This window comes from Chenopodium album, chromosome 20 (genome assembly GCF_948465745.1).
Source record: "Chenopodium album chromosome 20, dcCheAlbu1.1, whole genome shotgun sequence".
Lineage (NCBI taxonomy): Eukaryota > Viridiplantae > Streptophyta > Magnoliopsida > Caryophyllales > Amaranthaceae > Chenopodium > Chenopodium album.
In genome coordinates, this window is record NC_137853.1 from 35,630,739 (window position 1) to 35,653,142 (window position 22,404).

Here is a 22,404-nt window from a genome sequence, read left to right on the forward strand (position 1 = left end):
CTGAGGGTTTGGTCCAAAACTAGTCAAAACTTTATTTAATTTGATTTCAATTTAATTCTTTAATTCTTTAATTATTGTTTATTATTTTTATTGAAGTTTACTAACTTGTGTATTTTGTTATTAGAAAGAGGTACGAGGCTTCAAAGTATGTAATCTTATTACTCTCTTTCAGTGTAGAAAGCATGCTTATTATTGTTTTATGATTCCTAGTATCATGTTAGGATGTTATTTTATGCTTTCTAGTATCATGTTTAGGGTGCCTTTAATCTTTTCTAATATCATGTTATCATGTTAATGCCATGTTAGGTTTAAAGTTTTGATCTTTATCGTTTAGTGACATGCTAGGATTTGTTATTAATCTTGTTAGTATCATGCCTAGGATCTTGCTATTATTATTAAGCTTTATTATGCCTTATCATGCTATCATCCTCATTATTGTTATTGATTTATTTATTATGTTTCTTGATTTATATATTTATTGTTATTGCTTGATCACACCTTTTTATGATTGTTAAAGGGAATTTGTATTTGAAATCATGCTTAATAAGATAATTATTAATTTGGTTTAGGCTAATGTGATTTTAACTCAAGTGATCGCCAATAGTAGAATTATTTGTGCATTAATCTCAACCAACATAGATAAACAGGGTAGGTTTAATATAATGTTTGTATGTTATTCAAAAAGCGCACATGAATACGAGCAGAACAAAGTAGAGGCCTATTTTATAGGGCGGGTCCTTTCTTTTGTAGATTGGATTCGTACCCTCATCCCCGGACCCTGTTTGGTTCAAGACCTTATGGAGTAGTTGATGGTCCTTTTGGATTATCTTTTGGGTTTACAAGTTCCTAAAATTTGTTGGCGACTCTTTTTGCTCTTTGTCTTTCCCTTTGGAACGCCACCGTACTTTAGTGTATGATCACAGTGGGGTTCAAGTTTGGGATCATAATGGATACAAGTTAAAAGATGCCTTGATATCTACTACTTGAAATGTAGTGGCATGCTCAATTGCACCCGACGTTATGTTCATGGTAATTGTCCCTAGTGCTTGACGACGTGAATTATCATAAGCTCTTATGCCTTGAGTTGATGGGGATAAATCCTCATCTCTTATTCCCAACATTCTTGCGGTTCTAAGTGGGCACACATTAATTGCTGAACCGTTATCCACAAGAGTCATGGGGACATTCATTCTTTTGCATATGACTATGAGGTTTAGAGCTTTATTGTGTTTGTCACCTTCAAGTGGTAGATCTTTATCCGAAAAGGTGACTAAATTGATTGGACTTGGGAGGTCACTCGTGAGGAAGTTAGCAAGTCCCTCAGGAGTAGTGTCCGAATCTATGCCTACTTTAGCCAACGCATCCATGACTGCAACTCTATGTTCTCGAGATGTGGCTAAAAGTTTCCATACATTCATTTCCACTTTAGTCTTTTTTAACTGTTTGACAACATCGTTGTCTTCTATAATAGGCACGGGAATTTGCTGAATAGAAGGTATAGGTTGTGTTGAAATGGGAGGTTGTACTCTCCCGGACCTAGTGAGGACATCTATGGGCGAATCCTCCTCGTCCCAAATGTCATTTACTGGGTATATTGTTGATAGAGGAGTTTCTTCAATGTCTTTAAGGTAAACATCCTCATCGTCACTGTCCCATACTCCATTAATCATGGCATCTTGTGGAAGTTGAACTAATTTCTTCTCATCAATCAAACGTTGAACCAAGTCCTTAAACTTGAAGCATTGCTCTATTGTATGTCCCCCTGATTGATGATATGAACAATAGTATTTGTCTATTCTTTTCAGTGATTCAAATGGCCTTGGTTCGAGAGGTTGAATTTTTCCATTCTCGAAGAGCATTTTGAACATGTTTGTGTATGACGTCCCAATTGGAGTATATTTTCTATTATTCTTTTTGGGAGTGTCAATTACTTGGAGAGAAAAGGGTTTCTTTTGTTTCGGTGGGGGTCTACTTCTAAGTAACTCATTTTTCTCTTTTATAGCCTCAAAGGTTTGTGAGATCAACTTTTTCAATTCTGTCAATATTGATGTCAACGCCAATACTTCTTGCTTAGTTGCAGGTTCCTGACCAAGGAATTCGAGAGCATCTTCGAAGATTTCTTCTTCAATGGTCTCGATAGGCTCTATGAGGCTAGATGGATCCTCTTGGTTTTCTTCGTCAGAAATGGCCAAAGAATCTGATAGCGGTGCGGTATTGATACTTGGCTTCTTACTTGCAGGAGGCAATGGGAGCTTGTTACTATCGATCAAGTCTTGAATGGCTTCCTTTAGTCTCCAACAATTTTCTGTAGGATGACCCCTACCTTGGTGATATTTGCAATGTGCATTTGGGTTCCAGCTAGCCGTTCTCCTTTCGACAGGTGGGTCCCCAAATGGTCCAATAGGAGTTATAAGACCTTTTGCATGTAAGCAATCAAATGCGGTGTCATAACTCATACCAATAGGAGTATAATTCTTCCTAAATGGTTTCTTTTGTCCTTGATTATTATTCATTGCCAAAACTTCGTTTAGAGGAAAAGTGCTAACATTATTTGAGTGGGTAGATTTGGATGAAGAAGGATTGTCGTTCTTCTTATTTTTCCAGCCACTACTTGAGTTGTTATTAGCAACTTTTTGTTTAGCAAGGTCATCTTCAATATTAATTCCAATATCATATACAGCTTTGAAAGTGTTTAAGTTGCTTTGGTACTTAAGGTGCTTAGAGTATTTTTCTTGGAGGTTCTTAATGAACATCCTAACGGATTCTTTTTCACTAGGCACTTCAACCATTTTTGCTGTAGTTTCCCTCCATTTATTAAAGAAGGAGGTGAAACCTTCATTTTCTTTTTGTTTTAGCATTTCTAATTCTCTATGATCGGTTTCAACTTGTATATTGCATTTATACCTTTCAATGAAAGCGCTCACAATGGATTCCCAACTAGAGGTCTTTTCTTTATCAAGTGAAAAGTACCACTGTTGACATACAGCTTCTAAGGATAATGAAAATACAGAATGAAATGCTTTTCTATCTATCCCCTTAATACTCATTACAGTTTCAAAAGCTCTTAAATGAAAATAAGGATTGTCCATAGCCTTGAACTTAGGGATGTCATTGGGATTGAACTTTTGTGGGAGAAGGTCCTTATCCACCGAGACCCCTTGGGAGCTAATCTCTTGAAATCTAAAGTCGTTGGACAGTTTGCCCAAGCTTTCCTGGATTAGGTCCATTTGTTTTTGTTTTTCAGGATTACTTATTTGCAGCGATAGGTTTTGCAACATTTCAGCCAAGTTGGCTACCTGTCCCTTGACTTCATTAAGTTCTTCTTGACTAGTCATTGCCTTCTTAGCTTTCCTTTTCCTACCGATTGGTTTGTCAAAAAGTAAGACTTGAACAAAAGTGTTGTCCTTGATTAAACGCCCTTCCTTTCTTGACCACGCGCTGTAATTTAAACCATATTTGTTTTAATACTCGACTCTAATTGACTTGACTTTATGTTCAAAAGATTAAAAGAAAAAATGGGGGTATATATTTTAAGGGAATTTAAAAATTGGAGGATTAATATCCGACTTACCCCCCTAAAAAAATGACGGAAAACACGCATTCAAAGACTTTCTAGACATGGTCATAATGTGACAAACATGTTATGTGTGTGCTTTATGTGTATGTGAGTGACATGCTTTGACTACTTGTGTATGACCATGGGACTTTAAGTGCCTAAACTCAATTTAAGACTCTATTAACAAATCGATTGATCTGATTAGTAGACTGTTAATTAGACTCGTCGTGATGACTCGAGCAAGAAAACTGGACTGTCGCTAAAACGACAGAACTGTCGCTAAAACGACAGAACTGTCGCCACTGTTTAGAGCCTGTCGCCAGACGACAAAATTGTCGCCAGGCGACAGACACTAAACTGCAGCGCCACAGTCCAAATTCCTGCGCCATTGCTGGAACATTAATCTGGACTGTTTCCAGTAATTTTACTCTAAATGGACATACCTAAAGTCGTACTAAGTCGAATTGATTAATTTATTAACCTTTAATTAATTCAAAATTAATTAATTAATTAGACAAAGTCCTTTTAGTCATTAGTCAATTTATTTAGTTTTGAACACAAGTCAAACAAACGGTTAACACACATATAATAAATACAAGCAAGGGTGCACAAGTAGTTCACATAGTCACAAGATGAGTTTGCAACCTAACCATGGCTCTAGTTCTCTAAAGTTCAAGGATATGGGTTAAGTAAAAAAGGTCCATGGTTATGAATCCATATGCATTGCACACAAGCCTACCGGGAGGGTTGGAGCGAATGGACAGGATTTCGCGAGTTCGTGATGAAATCGAACTCGACTCCATGGTTTGGTGGATTCACAAACATTACACGTACCCAAATCTGAACTTTGCACATGATAGTGGAATATTCCATTGGGCAGGTGAAGCAGGAACCCCCAGAGGGTTATTTCCATATGTAGAACACATATAGGTTCAGAAAAGTGAGAAAATGACTCAATCAATAAGCAAAATCGAGCCAACAACGCTAGAAATGGTCAAAGCAAGAAGGCAGACCCCTGGCTCGGTATTGGAAGAACTTGGCGCCAGACTACAGGGACTAGTCTTTGTCACAATGCAATTTGTTGATGGTACATCAACTTTTAGATGTTTTGAGTTTTTGACCCCTACCTCGTTAATTTTCGTCAATCTAAAATAAAACTGTCAAAATTATCAAGAATTTCCTCTGTCTTGTAATACTTCGTAATTAATAATTGAACATTTTTCTTTTACAGAGTACGTCCAATAATTGCAATACTTTCTTATTTAGTAATTTAGTAAGGATTATTCATTGTTATTTTATTATTTCACTCCCACTAATTCCAACCCTATGTTTATGTTTTTTTTGTTTAGATAGCCAGGCCACAAGAACAGGCGATGAAAATCGACCCTAATATCTTCTAGAATCAAAGTTTAAACGGGTAAACTCTAACTACTTGAGATATCCCTCACTCTCTATACACTATGATTTTTCTAAGACTAAAAGCATAGCCTATTGTTGCGATTGTTATAAAATGGAGTAGAATTTTTTTTCTAAATTAAGGTAAACTGGTGCTAACGAGTGCTATAGCATGTGCCTGTTCTCTTCAGTTTCAATAAGTTTAGTTCTTAATTTCCTTCTCTCATAAAATATTTAGTTCAGTTCAGCTCAATTCAGTTCATTTCAATTCAGTTTAGCTCAGTTCAGTCAATTAGAACAGGCCCTATATAAGCAGAATAAAATGAAATGAAGGTACGAGTGGTAATCTACTGTGGTAAAGTTCATTGTCACTTTACTCGTAGTAACCATACCATGTAGGGTAGAAAGAGGTTGAAATTAAAAGTGTTTACTGTTATAAAGTACAAGTTGCAGCTTCCAAAATCCAAAGTAAAAAAAAAAAATCGTGGCAATTACTATGACTCAAAGTAGAAGTAGTACTGCTCGAGGAAATCGACAAAGCTTATAACTTTACAAGAGTGACAACAAACATCACATGAGAGTAAACAACTATAAGACGTGATTTTTATTTTTAACTTTTTCATTCAATCATACGACCTAAATTATTGGCTTAAAATTCGTACTTCGTATGTCATGAAGATGTATAGTTGGAAAGTTGGAAACTGCCTTGATCTCTTGAATGAATTATCACATGTCAATATTTGATAGTACGGATAATTAAGGTAAGTTTATCCCTCATACACATCAAGAAGTTGATATGTTTAGATAAGTTAATTTCGATATCAATAATCAAAATTATTCACAATTATAATAAGTTCACATTTAAAAGCTATAAGTATTACCTTGATGCATGTTGAAAGCTTTTATTGATCATTAAGAACTGTAAAATTAAAACTTTATAATGATTTTGCTTCTAAATTTAAACCTTTTTTTTTTTTTTTTTTTTTTTTTTAATATTTGGATTGCAAAGCTCAACACAAACTACATTAAGATTAAATCTAGTCATAATTCTTATTTCTACTTTGGATCTAAAATTCTAAATGGAACCAAGGATAGCATTTTTTTTGTTAACATTAGGCTCCATTCACTTAATTTCTTTTTATAAATGCAAAAATATATACAAATTACAGCAATAATGAAGAGATCATAACATGCTACACCATATCTACATCTCAAAAGTTTTCGCATTATTTGGACCTATTTATTTTGGTCTATTCTAGATCTAATTTTTTTAAAATAATTTCTTTTACATCTAACATATGCTTAAGTCTAAGTAATGGAGTATAACCACACAATCTCTTTTATCTTCTTTTCTTTTTCTCAAATATTGTATTAGGATCCAAATTAAATGAATTAACTTCATTTCTACATAAAAGTAAATCACGATTGTTAATTTTTCTTTAATCACGATCTTAAGGGTTTAATCTTCAAAGAGAGGGAGAACGTAGAAGAAATCGAGAGAAGAAAAAGAGACCCATGAAGAGCCTTCCACCATTATATGTCCTCTCAAACAATAAATTGTTGAATTAGTGGACCACTAAAGAAAAAATAAGATGCTAAAGAAAGAAGAAAGGGAGGGAGAAAAACAAACACTTTAAGAATGATTGTATGTAGCAAGAATCAAGTTACTAGGTAGTGTGATAATGGGATGTCACCTTTACAATTATGGGGTTTTTAGTTGGTGCTCAATGCAGTTACAAGGAATAAAGGGGCACAAAGCACTAACATATTACTATACTATATAGTCTTATATTAACATAAATTCGTACATTTATGTCACGACAAATTGAAATACGAGCCATAAAAATTACAACTATATGGTTTGTGACATACAAGAATCTCATGAACACAAAATATAGTACGTTAACATAAATTATAAGTACGATTGTACAATGTATCTTCCACCACATTTGGCTGAACTTTCAATAAAACAACAAATCTCAATGGCATTCAATAGTTTCTTGCTTTTTTCTTTCCCTATTTCGGAGCAAGAGAAGTACTTCATTAGTTTTGAGATGTGGATGATTTGGTATCGTTAAATATGTACTCCGTATACAATAAAAGTTATTTATTAACCACGCGACCACAAATTATTGTAGTATGGAGTACGACATAACAAAGACAAAAACTATTGACCAACTATCTAACAGACAAAAATGCTACTGTACTAGTGTAAGAGTACAGATGGGGCACAAGAAAGCGAAAACTGCATGAAAAGATTAGATGCTGAAAGAAAAGATTGGATGCTGAAAGAAAAGAAGATTGGATTAATAACAGTTTATATGCTTAAAACAATGGTACATAAACAATTTGTGCATATTTGATGAAGCTGAAAACTTTACTATTTCTTAACTATGAACTATAATGTCAGAAATCAGGATGGTTTTGTACATCAAATCTAAAGATCTACAGAAAAAGCTTAAGGAAGCACGCCAGCACGACAGCTTTTGAGAAGAAAGAGGGCTGATGATTTATAAAATCGGAGCTTAAGGAAGCACGCCAGCATGGAAATCAGTGGCAATTCTATCAGTTACTCAGCAGATAAGAAATCTATCAGGGTATAGATCAGCTATACCTGTAGCAAATCTGCTAGCTCATTGAACACTACTAAATTTACTAATCAGACTCATCAGGACACTCAAGTGATTCTAATTATCGCGAAGCTTTCTGGATGATCATATCTGTTTAATGACCCTGCCTTGACAATTACAACCGCAAAATATTGCAAAAGCAGAAACTAGACTGAAGTTTCTAACATGCAACAACTCAGTAACTGCTTGTGGGTGGGGCGAAATATGATAATGATGCAGAATTTTGAAGACTAGCAAAAAGAAAACATCGCAACTGCTTAATGCATGTAGAAATCTAAAGATCCAAAGTGCCCCCTACACACAGAACTCTCTGACGGCTAACGAAGAATGTCAAACTGATTTCATCGCTACTGATAATAGCACAAGCAGGATAGCCCACATATGAAACAATGCCAGTCAAAAGATAGCAGAGCACACCACAGCACACTGGCACAGCACAAGATCACAGTACAAAATGAATTACAGGTTTAACAAAGAAAATGAAAATAAAGGCTTTTAGAGATATTATCTCGGAATATCACCTAATATGTCATGGACTCATTGGGAGGATAACATAGGGTTTATTGAAGGAACTCAAAATATTCAAACTATCAAAGATAGAGAAGTTAGCTTTGGTTGAGTTAGAAAGCTAACAGCAGCTGCTCAAATAAATTCTGAAACTAGTTTGATTTCAATCACAGTCCATTCCAGCAAGTCTTAGAGAAAGACATCCAAATCATGATGTGCAGTTTACTTTGTTCTCTAACAAATCACTACAAACACATACACACAAATTGATGATTAAAGCAACAAAAAAAAAGCGATCACATTCTCAATACATGATAATAACATACCAGATCTACTCACAAGTTCTCCATTTCCACCACAAATACTGATCCAATGAATAAACTAGATCATTCATAGAGAAGAAACTGAAATACAGAACAATCATAATAATCGAGGACACCTAACTTCATGGCTAGGTGATCAATGTATTATCAACAATTGATGAGCAGAGAAAACATATTTAAGCTATAGCTTCAAGAGACCAATGAATATCAATTGTGAGAAGCAAAACATAGTCAAGCTAAACTGAAGTTTTATATAATAATAAACAGTCAGATGCCGATGAAGAGAAGGAAAGTGAGAACCCCTCAATTCATGAACGATAACTTTTCTACACTAAATTGCTGCCACACTAAATTGGCTCACTGCTTCAAGTTATTGATCCATATCTGTTCAGCATGAGACTAATTCAAGGTATTCAGCATTTGGTAATCTTAATTATAGAGCACCAATGTGGTGCAATCCTATAATCTTATTAGCATCCCATTATGGCACAGTTGTACACGAACCCCCCAAGCTTTCTCCCGAGCACAGTCCACTGTTGTGGGCTTTCAGAGGGAGCCCAAGAATTCACCTCAATGTAGCCTCCTTCCAAAGCCCTAGGCCCACCTACAACAATTAGCTTATCACCGCAACCTCGAAATGCTAGACCCCATCCATGCATCGAGACTACCCTCTCAGGCAAACTTCCAACAGTAGCCCACGAGTTTGAGCTTTTAATGTATTTACAAATCTCTTTTCTCGCATAATCAGCTGCATAAAGCTCGTTATTAACAACTGCAATAAGAGGGGGTGCCTCTGACATAGCAGATGCCTCAGGGGCACCTGGCTCACCATTCCTCGAAGGGAACATATTTGGTATCTCGGTCCAAGTCCGTCTCTCCAGATCATAAACCTCACCACAAGTCAAAGGGTTTGAATTTCCAACCCCAAGTCCCCCAATCACGTAAAATTTCCCATCCATAAAGACTGCAGAGCACTTCTTTCTAGCTTTATTCATGCTTGGGAGAGTTTCCCACATTCCAGTATCTGAATTGTATAGTTCAGCCGAGGAAAATACATTCCCCCAAAAGTCACAACCACCAGCTACAATGGCAATATCACCCAGCGAACCAGAACCAAACAAACACCTAGGTGTGTTCATCTCCATGCCTGCAGACCATGAATTCGTCAAAAGGCTATATTTGTATATGAGATGAGATGTTATACCCTTTCCAAATACCAAAAGCTCTGTACCAACAGCCAATGACTCCTTGTCAGAATGCATGAAGCAGTCATTGGAAGGCATAATTGGCAAGTGCTTCCATCTAAGCCGAATAGGATCAAATACCTCCCACTCAAGCAGGCTGCAAGAGAAGTAAATCCAATGTTCTTCATTCCCCATTTGCCGCCTTAACTTATAAAGTTCTTTTCCCTCAATCAAAGAACGAAAGCTTCGATTCACCAAAGCAATAGACCCATAGTCGGACCTAGAGCAGCGAGCTATACTATCAATTGAATTGTCCCTTCCAATTTGGTGAATGAGGGAACTAGTATCAGACATATCCCCGCCATTGTCGATGCTATCAGACGGACTTACAACTAGAGAAAGGGAAAGGTTTAAAAAATCGACTTCCATTTCCCCTGTCTTAGTGATTTTCATTAGCTTAATTGAGTTCCCAAGTTTACAATCATCCCCATCTTCCGATTTTCTCTTATAATTTGAGTTTTCCATTATTCTAAATCCATCAAACATCCAATCATATTCTTGCTCTAAAGCAATAGGCAAGTCTCTTGAGAAAGGAATTGAAATACCTTCCAACATTATGACAGACTTAAAACTCCAACAAACCACCACTAAAACCAATCCCTCTGCAAAACAAATTAAAATCCAAAACCCCAATTACTCATAAATTCATCCAAACAAAACAAAACCCTATAAATGAATAATAATCAATTCAATTAAATCCCAGAAATCATACCATTTACCATATAAACCAATCAATCTATAACACGAAAGATCCCAACTTTAAGCACGAAAAAAAGAACCCAAATGTTCAAATTAATAATCAAGCTAGAACAGCGACAAATGAATAAGAATAGCAAACAAAGAAATAAACAAAAAAAGAGGGGCAAAAAAAACCCAGAAAAATAATATAAAATTCAACAAAATCCCTAATTCAGAGAAATACCCAGTAAAAATTGCGAAAATCCCAATAAATCAAAAACACCTAATTGGTCAAAACAACTACCCAATTAAGATCGAACAAAAAAAACAGAAAATTAGTGAGGACCCATTTCACAAAACAAACAAATGATGATCATGACATAAACATAACTATGATTGAAAATCAAAAGAGTGGAAATTACCGATTGGATCGAAGAAGGTGAGGAAAGAGAGAGAAAAATCGAAAGCTGAATGAAATTCTTGAAAGAATAATAAATAAAATTTGAGGGTATTTTTATTCTGGGGTTGAGTATGCTAAAAAGTGCGAATCACACAGCATAAACTACAGAGTGTGCTGTAATCTGTGTCATTTTTTTTTTTTTTTTTATGTGGGTGTTGTTGGGAAAGTGGGACCAGAAACGGCTGTACAAATGAGATTCATGAAGAAGATAGGATGAGAGAGAAAGAAGAGAGAGAAAAAAAAGGAGGAAATGGAGGAAGAAGGTGGGCGGAGGTGGAAGAGAGAGAGAGAATGGAGGAGGCGGCGGCTTTGACAGAGATAAACAATTTGACGGCCGATTTGCCCCTTTTTACACGTGGTCTTTCGTCCTACACAAATTCACATTTTGCTTTTAAATTAAAAAATAATCTTGTTTCAAAAAATAAATAATCCAAACCTTTTTTTTTTTTTTTTGTTTATACGAGTATTTTTTATTTTTTTATTTATTTAATAATGTATTTGAGGATTCTAGATACATACCCGTGCTATACAGGAGCGTCATACAGACTAGGGTATGTTGGTCATTTTAAGTGAAACTTTAAATTATTTGCTTAATTTCTTCATGCGCGGAGTTTTAGAAGAAGTTGAAGAAGTAATAAAATATGAAGGTAGAGAGGGTTGGTGGAAGAATAAAAAATTGTAAAGTGCAAAAATAGTTGTGAGACTATGAAATTAATAAAATTTATTTTTATTAGGTCCACCCACTACTCGAGAGGATTATATCAAATGTTGTAACGAGTAGCTTCGACCCACCTGTTCCGAAACTCCAAGTACGTTCGTGAACGTGTTCAAGACGGAGGCATAGTGACCCTCTTACAAGCTTGAACACCTTCACATGCCCCAAAACGAAACGAAGGTATGCTTCAAAATATTCTTTCAGGGAGTGAAGGATGAGACTTTCTTTCCATAATTCGTATCATCAGTATTTTTGATTTTTCACCGATAAATCGGACCATTCCCCTCCCCCTCCCCTCCCCGAATACCCCCTTAGGGAGAAGAAACTGCAATAAGGCTACCCCTTGCTCACTTTCCCTGCATTTTTTGGAGTCCGGAAAAGGAGTGGGGGCAGAAACAAACGACGGGGCTCGTGAAATCCAATGAGAAGAGGCTCATAACATAATACTTTGTTTTATTGAGACAAAATGAACACAAATAAAGAAATGGAGCAAGTAATTTAAAACGGCCGGAAATGAAAGTGGAGCAAGTAATTGAAAACTAAGGGAGTTGGATTGAGGGCTTGTGTACGTCTGTACAATAGATCACGTGTTCAAATCCTTTGTCCCGGTCATATATAAAATCATTAAATTAATACCCCTCGCTCCAATCTATCTACATTGATATTTGTACTTTTTTCCGGGCGTTTTAAAAGTTATTCCTACTTTGATTCTCTCCTTTATAGCAGATAGTTTCCCAGATTTACCGTTATTATTAAATTGAGGAATCAAACATATCCTACTTTATTTTTGGATTGTTATGAGTTATGACTCAGTAATGAGTATCAATGCCTAAAATTCATCAATCCATCGGTCATTTATATCAATACATGTACTTTCTCTCTTTTTGGAGTCATCTCACTTTTTTCTTTCTTCATCTTATTCTTTTGTAAGAACCCTAATTTTCTCTCTCTTTATATCTATGGCATGGCTTGGGGTTTCAAGGTATCTTTTTTAAAAAAAAAAATTATCGCAATAGCAACACTATTTTGTCCTAATTAAGATTTAAAAGATTTATACTTTCTCTCTCCAAGATTCAAGGTACATTTTGATCTTGTGTGGTTGTTTCTAGGTTTTGTCGATTTTTTCGTCACCCTCTTCAAATGCCTTAACTCAATTTGTTGATAATATCACTTCCCCCTTGTTTATTTATTTTCTCCCTCTTTTAGAATTATAGATCTACGTTATTTAAAGTCTAGGCCACAATCACCTGATTGTCTTGGATTAGGTGTTTGATGGTAAATCGATTTCTTTATTTTCTCGCTTCTCTTTCTTCTCATAATTCAATTTTCTCATTACCTAAATTTTTCTTTCTTTTTTTTTTTTTTTTTATAAAACTATGAATTTTTGGACTTTTGAGATATGATTGAATTGATGACTTCTACTCAGACACCATTGCGTGCTTAGATCCAAAATGTGACAAACGTTATTCATGTGATGACAATAATTAAACCTTACATAGGTATGGAGATTTAAAAGGAGAAATTATACCTTTGAAGCGTGATTTACGCGTGCGATAACGATTGACCACGAACTCTAGGAGAATGGAACCTCAAGCTCGATTCCTCTACTTGGTTCACGAGCTAGGATTGAACCTCTACTAATGCTAGTTAGTTGGGCACAAGCACCTTCGAACCACCTTTGACGGAGAGGGGAGGAGAATACCAGCCACCAAACTAGCACGAACCACCACCGTGCACCACTCGCACACACCGGTGTGTGTACGAACGTGAGGAGGGGAGAGGGGACTGAGGCTAGGGTTTGGTTGCTTGCTTGCCAATTCACAATTGACTGCTAATTGTGTTATATGTCAAACCCTAGGAAAGACCTCTATTTATACATCACAGCAATAATTAAAGTCCAAACCAAGCCCAAATTACTCCCCTTTTAATCCCATATGGCCAACCACCTACTATGAGGCCCAATGATGGGCCTCTTTCTTTGTTCAATCCATCACCACATTGTGTGACCTCATAGAATCCATCATATTGGGTTTTAGACTATTTGACTAGCCAAAGATCGTTTGTCACTTCTAACAACACACAATGCGGCCCAAAAGATTGAACTTATTATCTCCATAATATTGATCCTTAATATATCTATCCATTGATCCAACTATTGAGGGTGTTCAGAGTTCTGAAACTACCGTACTTGGTTTTCTTAAGACGGTTTTCCCTTTGGTTAATAACCTACTCATGCTTCCAATTAGCACATATTACCTTTTTTAGTAATTACCTAAACAATAAAAAGGACATATAAAAAAAAAGCACCACATGCTTTAGTCGCCACCTAAAACATAATCAATTTCCCTAATAAATGCTTCTAAGCAGAATCTGGAGGTGATCAAAGAGCGAGCTGGGCCAAGGGTAAAAGATTAAGCCCACTTGGTGGAGTTGGGGCAAGGTTTGGGCAAAAATGCTTGCCTAAAACCCGTAAAATAGAATCGAGCCTAGATGGCTTTTTGAGTTTTTTAGCGTCGAGCCTAAAAAACTAACTAAAAGCTTAGAAATGCATGTCTAAGGCTCACGAAAAGATTAAGAGTGTGTTTAGATTGAAGGAACTAGAGGGAATGGAAAGGCAGGGATATGGAGTAGGGATGGCAATCTAGTCCGGATCCGACCCTACTCCGCCCCGTTCCGAGGTAAAAAAATCCGCTCCGAGTCCGAGAAAAAAGTAATCCGAGTTCGACTCCGTTAAAAAAATCCGACTCCGAGTGGGAGGAGGGTCGGAGTCGGATCCTACAAAAAATCCGAGAAAAAAATTCGACTCCAACAAATATCCGACTCCGATAGATCGTGGATTTTGGTGTGGGTGATGGTGGCATTTGTTTGGGTTGTAAAGGCCCAAATAGCCCAATTTCTCAAAGTATATTGAATGACGGAAAAAAAAACTTGGAGTAGGATCGGATCAAAGTCGAAGTCGGAGGTTGGATATTAAAGTCGGAGTCGGATTCTCGGAGTCGGATGTCGGAGTCGGATTTAGCCTCCGACTTCCTGTCGGGTCGGATTCGGATTTTGCATAATCCGCTCCGAGTCCGACCCGTTGCCATCCCTAATATGGAGGGATTAGATTTCTTTCACTTGGATAACAAATGAGGAATGAAGGAAATGGTGGGGGGGGGGGATGAGGGATTAAATTGTAAGAAATTAATCTCTCTAACAATAGAGAGATTTAGAAGGAAAACTCATTATTCTTCTGTTCTCTTTCCCTCCCTCCCCTTTTTCCCTTTCCTTTTCTTTATTCAAACAAACAATGAAAATGTTGTGGCCAAATTTTTTGCCCAAAGCCCACCCAAATTGGGTCGAGTCAAACTGATCCAGCAATTAGTCTAAGGTGCACCCTTGTGCACCTTAGATAGGTGCAACAACGTAAAAAAAATCAACACGTACTACACTCTACAAAATGAACATTTAGTAAAAAAATATGAATATTTAGTTAAAATATATGAACATGGAAAAAAATGAACATTTAATAATAAAAAATGAACACGTAAGAACATTTAATATTTATAATGCATATGATTCATAATCATATTATTTTTATTACTTCAAATTTTTATGTTCACAAATAAATGCATTATATTCATTATAATATTTTATATGTTCATATATAATTTCAAGTATTCATAATGTAAATATGTAGTGTTGTTCATGAAATATTAATTAAATATGTTTATGCATATGTTGTCTTTTTTTAAATGTTTATGTTCATATTTTTTTTACGTATATGTTCACATTTTAAATGCTTATATTCACTTTAAGAAAACCAATGCTTACGTTCATATTTTGAAATGTTATGTTCACTTTCTGAAATGCATAAGTTCATATTTTTTATGCCTATGTTCACTTTCTGAAAAGTTAATGTTCACACTTAAGGGAACCTATGCATATGTTCATATTTTGCATGATTATGTTCACTAATAAAAAAAATGCAGAAAATCAGATAAAATAATAAAATTCAATTCATTAGAATTAAGAAAATTCTCCGTTAACATTTAGTTGCAACTTTGGAATATTTTATGTCTCTCAAATAATACCCCAAAGTTGCAACTAAATGTTGACGGAGATAGTATAACCTAATCAATTGAAGTTAATCACAAAGTCACCACATAAAAAATCGAAAATCAAACATTTTTATGCCTATGTTCACTTTCTGAAAAGCTAATATTCATATTTTTTATGCCTATGTTCACTTTCTGAAAAGCTAATGTTCATATTATGCTGTTGTTACACCTATTTCTAGGTGCATGAGTGTGCACCTAAGAAAGTAAGAATATGCGCCGATCCAGCGAATAGGGCTTGACATGATCAACTCTAAATGAACCAACTTTTTCTTAGTTTACGTAAATTAACCACCTTTTACTTGGTTTACGTAAATGATTCCAAATAACAATGTGATTCGTGCTCGAAAATGTAAAGCTTAGAGAGCCATCATACTCAAAAAAGACAAAGTGTACATATTGACTAAGGCTAAGTGTACGTAATTGAAAGTGTCCATTTTGCCTCTTAATTGTGAATTTACCTTATGCTATACAGGCTTAGTCTATCAATCTATTATTGACTCAAGACCGCCATAGACTCTTATGCAATTGACAATTAACGCACGTGATTCTAAACGACATTGTAGACCTTAGGGTACATCCCCACCATTACTTGACCTCTTAATTCTCAACATCGTCTCCCGAAATCTTCGAAAAGTGCCCAATTTGTGTAATAATTATGCCTGTAATTTCTGAGAGATTTCAACCACATATGCCCCTACCGGAAGCACAACAGAGTCAAAACCATCACTTGATTTTCAATACTGAATCCTAAAATCTCTAAAAAATAGTTTGATTTCGAAATTTTCACAGGAAAAGGGCCAAGGTGATTTCCATATACTCTAATTCACTCTGTGAGACCATGAGAATCGGGAGGCCACAGTATGATGCTAGGTTTTAGGAGCCATAGTTTTGCCTTTTTTATTATTTTTTTTATCAAGCTTTTAAAAGGCCAAGTGTTACTTGGCTCATACAATCTAGCATACTAAGGTGTCGTTTGGTTGCTATGGGAATTTACTTCACCTGGGGGGGGGGGGGGGGGGGGGGTTGGGTAATCAACTTCCCATGTTTTGTGGGAAGTCACAATTCCTATGAATTTGCAATTCCCTCATTTCCACTTTTTATTGTCAACCAAACAACTCACCCATAATCTAATCTAATATATATATATATATAAAGGGGAGTTTTTTCCCGAGTATTTAGAGAGTCACGTAGGATTTAATTTTCTTAGCGCGCCACGTAGGATTATAAAGTTTAGTTGTAGCCAATTAAATAAGAGATTATTAGTTTATTTTACAATTAAATAATTCAAATGCCACGTAAGCAAAATTGACAAATGATATTTTTAAGTTTAAATTAATTAAATATAAAATATTATCTTTATCTTTCACAAAGTATTGTGTAGAACGGACTCATGTGAGTCCGGTCATACAAATAGAAAAAAAAAATTCTTAATTGTCGGATTTTAGATATATAATGGTCAGATATTAAGTTATAAATTTCAGATATTAGATTAAAAGTGTCAGAAATTATATAACGATGGTCAGATATTAAATTACAAAGGTCAGATAATAGGTTTTAATTGTAAGGAATTAGATTGTAATAGTCAGAAATTATATTATAATTATCGGATATTAGATTAAAAGTGTCAGAAATTAGATTATTATAGTCAGATATTAGTGTTTATAAGTATCAGATATTACACGATATTCATCAGATTTTAGACAATATTGATTAGATATTAAACATCCCAACAATCAGACCCTATTCTTCGTGCTCCTCAGTCAGACCCCCCCTGTTCTTCTTTGTGCTCCTCAAACAATCAGAACCCTCCCCTTTTCTTCTTCTTGCTCCATCCACCATCATCAACAATCATTGCCACCGTTGGTCTTGATCATATCTCTCGACAGCAACACACATGAAAATAAAAATAAAAAACTAAAGACTCAACTGAAGAACAACAAACATTAACAACGAGGACGATTGAGCTTGAAATTGGCAGGATCATTGTCTTCTTGATGTTGTTAGTGGGGTTAAAGGATCGACGAGTAATCTAAACTTCGTGCGATTGCGATTCTTGATTTTGCGTTTTTGATTCATGTGGGTATTGTTGTCGTCTTAGTGTTTGTGGTTTATGTTGTGGTTGTTTCTAGAAGATTTGGGGGGTCTTATAAGGTCTTGCCTACTTACTGCTGCGTCTGGGGATGGGAGGGGGTGGGTGGTCGCCGGCCGCCGACGACAAGTGGCTAGGTAGTAGCAATGGGTGTAGGTTGAGTGTGTGTATTATAAACCGGACTCACGTGAAACGGTCTCACGCAAAACCTTCTCATTATCTTTTGATATTAAGAATTTTATCTAAACATGTAACAAATTTTAGCACATAAATACAAAAAAAATATATTTTAGAAAATTCAAACAAGGCGTGTATCGCACGGATATAAAGGGGAGTTTTTTCCCGAGTTTTTAGAAAGCCACGTAGGATCTAATTTTCTCAGCGCGCCATGCAGGATTATAAATCTTAGTAGTAGCCAATTAAATAAGAGATTATTAATTTGATTTAAAATTAAATAATTTAAACGCCACGTAAGCAAAATTGGCAAATGAGATTTTTAAGTTTTAATTAATTAAATATTATCTTTTAATATTAGGAATTTTATCTAAATATATAACAAATTTTAACTCATAAATAAATAAATAAAAAAAAATAATAAAAAAATCAAACAAACCGTGCATCGCACAGGCTTCATCTAGTTCCCATGATTTTTCACTTCCCCCATTTTCTTTGTGTAACCAAACAACCCTAAAAAAGCCACGATACAAGTAAATGAAAAAGTGAGAATGGCCACAAACAAAAATAGTATGAAGCGTATCATAGTTGTTACAAGGGATTTTAATTGCTTCATTGCCTCTTCTACGACTTCAAGTACAACAAATGAAACAATAAGATGCACACCAGAAACAAATTAACAGTGACTGAAGTCGCAGGGAAAAAATCGTTATATGCTGAAAGTTGAACCACAATGAAATCAAAGAAATACATCACTGTTTACTACCGAAACACAACTGCTTAACGCACACTACTACTTACCAATGAGCCCATTGGTATTCCTGAATATTAATCACCCTAGTAATACTCAATCCTATTGTTCATTATTTTTTAACAACAAACTCTAGTACTCGTCATCACCATCATCCTCCTCGTCATCAACACCTTCAGCCCCAACTTCTTCATAATCCTTCTCCAACGCTGCCAAATCTTCTCTTGCCTCTGAGAACTCTCCTTCCTCCATTCCCTCACCAACATACCAATGAACAAAAGCTCGCTTGGCGTACATAAGGTCGAACTTGTGGTCGATTCTCGAGAACACTTCAGCAACACTGGTTGAGTTAGAAATCATACTCACTGCCCTCTGAACCTTGGCCAAGTCTCCTCCTGGCACCACAGTTGGAGGCTGGTAGTTAATACCACACTTGAATCCGGTAGGACACCAGTCCACAAACTGAATGGTTCTCTTTGTTTTGATTGTGGAAACAGCAGCATTCACATCCTTGGGGACCACATCTCCTCGGTACATCAAACAGCAAGCCATGTACTTTCCGTGTCGGGGATCACATTTGGCCATCATAGCACTGGGCTCAAATGCACTGTTAGTGATCTCTGCAACTGACAGTTGCTCATGGAAGGCTTTCTCAGCAGATATAACAGGAGCATAAGAAGAAAGCATGAAATGAATACGAGGATAAGGGACCAAGTTTGTCTGAAACTCAGTGACATCCACATTCAATGCACCATCAAACCGAAGTGAAGTTGTCAAGGAAGAGATAACCTACACAAAACACCATCATTTCAGCCAAAAATATCTCACAATTATTAGCATCTTTAATGTTCAAATGTAAGTAATTATATACCTGAGAAACAAGTCTGTTGAGATTGGTATAACTAGGCCTCTCAATATCAAGTGACTTGCGGCAGATATCATATATAGCCTCGTTATCAAGGAGAATGGAAACATCAGTGTGCTCCAGAAGGGAGTGAGTGGACAAGACACTGTTGTACGGTTCAACAACAGAGGTTGAAACTTGAGGAGATGGATAAATTGTGAAGCCTAATTTTGATTTTTTCCCATAATCAACTGATAGCCTCTCCAAGAGTAGAGAACCAAGACCGGAACCAGTCCCACCACCAACAGCATGGAAAACAAGAAAGCCTTGAAGACCAGTACAGTTGTCAGCTAACTTCCTGATGCGGTCTAAGCACAAGTCGACAATCTCTTTCCCAACTGCATTCAAACATAGAAGTTTCCATTCAATATAAGATAATTGAAAAAAAGGGGAAATCATGGTAATTAAATATGGAAAAATCCTTCACCAAGCCAAGCTCCAAGGATTGACAAAGGATTTGCTGTATTAGAAAAATCCATGCTTCAAAGGTGTCATATTGTCATGAATGTATGATGTTTAGGTGAAAAAATATTTATAGCAATCATGGTAATGAATTGAGTCAAACCATTAAGGTTAATGTACAAAACCACAGACTTGTAAGAGAAATGCCGACAGAATGCAAAGAATAAAAAGGAGCTAAAGTAATGATGAAGAAAGTTTATATCAAAAGACAGCACATATTTCCACATTCTCATAATCATAAACAGCATTTGAAATAATGAAACTGACATAGTGAAGTTGTGCAATTGTTTAACACAATGCGGTGAAAAGTGAAGAATATCTAAATTGATAACAGGAAATTCATGAACCTGCTAGACAACGACTCACACAAACCAATCATCTCCTAGAGAACACCATCACACAATAAGTAGAAAACCAAACCGAAACAATAATACACAGTATACAAAACCGATAGAATTCAGGACGTGAGGAGGTTGGCGGCAAAAATGCAAAAATGATGCAGAATATTTGTTCTACTAAATGACTTAAACAAAATCCTCAACACAGGCCTCCAAGAACCAACATAGCTAATAAAACTGATTAAAATTCAGATCAAACACATAACAGAAGAAAATTCCAGCATAAAAAAAAAAAAACTGAAAACCAATGCCAAACTGAAAATCAAAGTCCAGTATGACCATGGAAACAGAAAAGAGAACAACGCTCGAGATATGTTCAACAAATCCCCTCAACCCAAGCCCCCACAACAAAGCAAAACAAGTAGCCCGAACCTTGATCAAACCAACAACAAAACCAATATAGAACTAAAGAAGGGGAAACAAAAAATTTCAACACAAACTGCTCGACAAAATGCCTCAATAGATCCTTAATACAAAGGACCTCAATTAACATATCAATCATACCATTAGTCCATTACCAACAACAAAGAGCAATCAATTATGATACCAATCAATCCACAACCAAGATCATTTAAATAGCAAAAATTCAATACCAGTATAATGTCCACGAGCAAAGTTATTAGCAGCATCTTCTTTGCCACTAATAAGCTGCTGTGGGTGGAAAAGTTGTCGATACGCCCCGGTTCGAATCTCATCGATAACAGTTGGTTCAAGATCAACAAATATCGCTCGAGGAACATACTTTCCAGCCCCAGTATCACTGAAGAAAGTATTGAAGGCATCATCTCCTCCTGCACCTGTATTCTCTGCAGGCATTTGCCCATCCGGCTGTTACAACATACCATAACAACCAAAATTAGGGTTTATTTCAGATATTTTCACACCATAAAAACAAAATTTAGGTTTAAATCTCAGAAATTCTTACAGCATGTAAACAAAATTACGGTTCATTTCTCAGATTTCCTTACAGCATACAAACCAAATTCAGGTTCAAATCCAATAAATTATTACTACATTTAAACAAAATTTGAGTTCAAATCTCAGATATCATTACAACATCTGAACGAAATTAGGGTTCATTTCTCAAATTCCTCACTTCAAATAAACAAAACTAAAGCGCATTTCTCAGAAAAATCTGACAACAAATAAACAAAATTAGGGCTCATTTCTAAAATTCAAAACAAATTTAGGGTTCATAACTCAGTTCATGTAAAAATGAATCAAACAAACTGTGAATAAATTCAAAAAAATTAGAGTTAACCTGAATGCCATGTTCAAGACAGTAGAGTTCCCAGCAATTGTTACCAACTTGAATTCCAGCTTGACCAATGTGGATCGAAATACACTCTCTCATTTTCGATTTTCTGGAGATTCAAATTTAGGAGAGAGAAAAATATCAGAGAAAAAGGAGGAGAGAGAAAATGAGGTAGGGTTTTTTTAATTTTTTTTAATTTTTGGGAGTGAAAATTGGGAGTTTTATACTTTTATGGTAAAAAATTGTAGCCGTTGGCGTTACAAGAAAAAAAGAAAAAGAAAAAACAGTTCGAAAAATGGGGATTTGTCAATTTTGGGGCGGTGGAAATTATGTTTTTTGAATTTTAAATTTTTTAAAATTGGGACCGTTATGTTTTATTGTTATTGGGTTGGAGTAGTGTTTATATATTATGGCCCAATTTGGAAAAGGGTGTTAAGTTATATGGGCTTAATAAGGTGAATTTTCTTAAGGTCTCTTTAGCCATTATTGAAATGATAATTGAAAAGGATGGTGCACTTTTTTCAAGGACCCAAAGATATTATTTTAGGTGGTGTATTTAGGAGTGGATAGGGGTGGCAATTTAGATTAGCAGGTTGGGTTTGGGTCAGATTTTGGGTCAATTTCGAGATATGCTTAGAAACTATCAAAAATAGTGTAAAAATGATTATTTTTACGAAATATAAACTTTGGGTCAATTCGGGTCACATTTGGGTTGTTCGAGTTCGGTTCGGGTCGGGTTCGGGTTTTCTCAGTAATTTCGGTT

The 22,404-nt window shown here is 35.7% G+C and overlaps 1 protein-coding gene and 1 pseudogene across 2 annotated transcripts; both read right to left on the reverse strand.

Annotated features, from left to right (window-relative positions):
* Positions 1–8,453: 8,453 nt before the first annotated feature.
* LOC145596619 (F-box/kelch-repeat protein At1g74510 pseudogene) lies at positions 8,454–11,164 on the reverse strand (annotated as a pseudogene). The gene is made up of 2 exons (XR_014103269.1): positions 10,756–11,164; positions 8,454–10,257 (listed from the first exon to the last, which is right to left on the reverse strand). The product of XR_014103269.1 is annotated as an F-box/kelch-repeat protein At1g74510 pseudogene (transcript).
* Positions 11,165–18,558: 7,394 nt separating this feature from the next.
* Positions 18,559–21,857, reverse strand: LOC145596618 (tubulin alpha-2 chain-like). Its single transcript, XM_081652819.1, has 4 exons — positions 21,648–21,857; positions 20,980–21,214; positions 19,494–19,864; positions 18,559–19,411 (listed from the first exon to the last, which is right to left on the reverse strand). Exons 1-4 carry the CDS (start codon positions 21,738–21,740, stop codon positions 18,755–18,757), a joined length of 1,356 nt encoding a protein of 451 aa, XP_081508945.1. The 5' UTR covers positions 21,741–21,857; the 3' UTR covers positions 18,559–18,754.
* Positions 21,858–22,404: the final 547 nt, after the last annotated feature.

Coding starts and splice junctions, on each gene's coding strand:
- LOC145596618 (XM_081652819.1), bottom strand. CDS start 21,740: ATGAGAGAGTGTATTTCGATCCACATTGGTCAAGCTGGAATTCAAGTT. Junction 19,865..20,979: donor TGCTCGTGGACATTATACTG/GTATTGAATTTT, acceptor GTTTGAATGCAG/TTGGGAAAGAGATTGTCGAC. Junction 19,412..19,493: donor TCAACAGACTTGTTTCTCAG/GTATATAATTAC, acceptor TGTTTTGTGTAG/GTTATCTCTTCCTTGACAAC.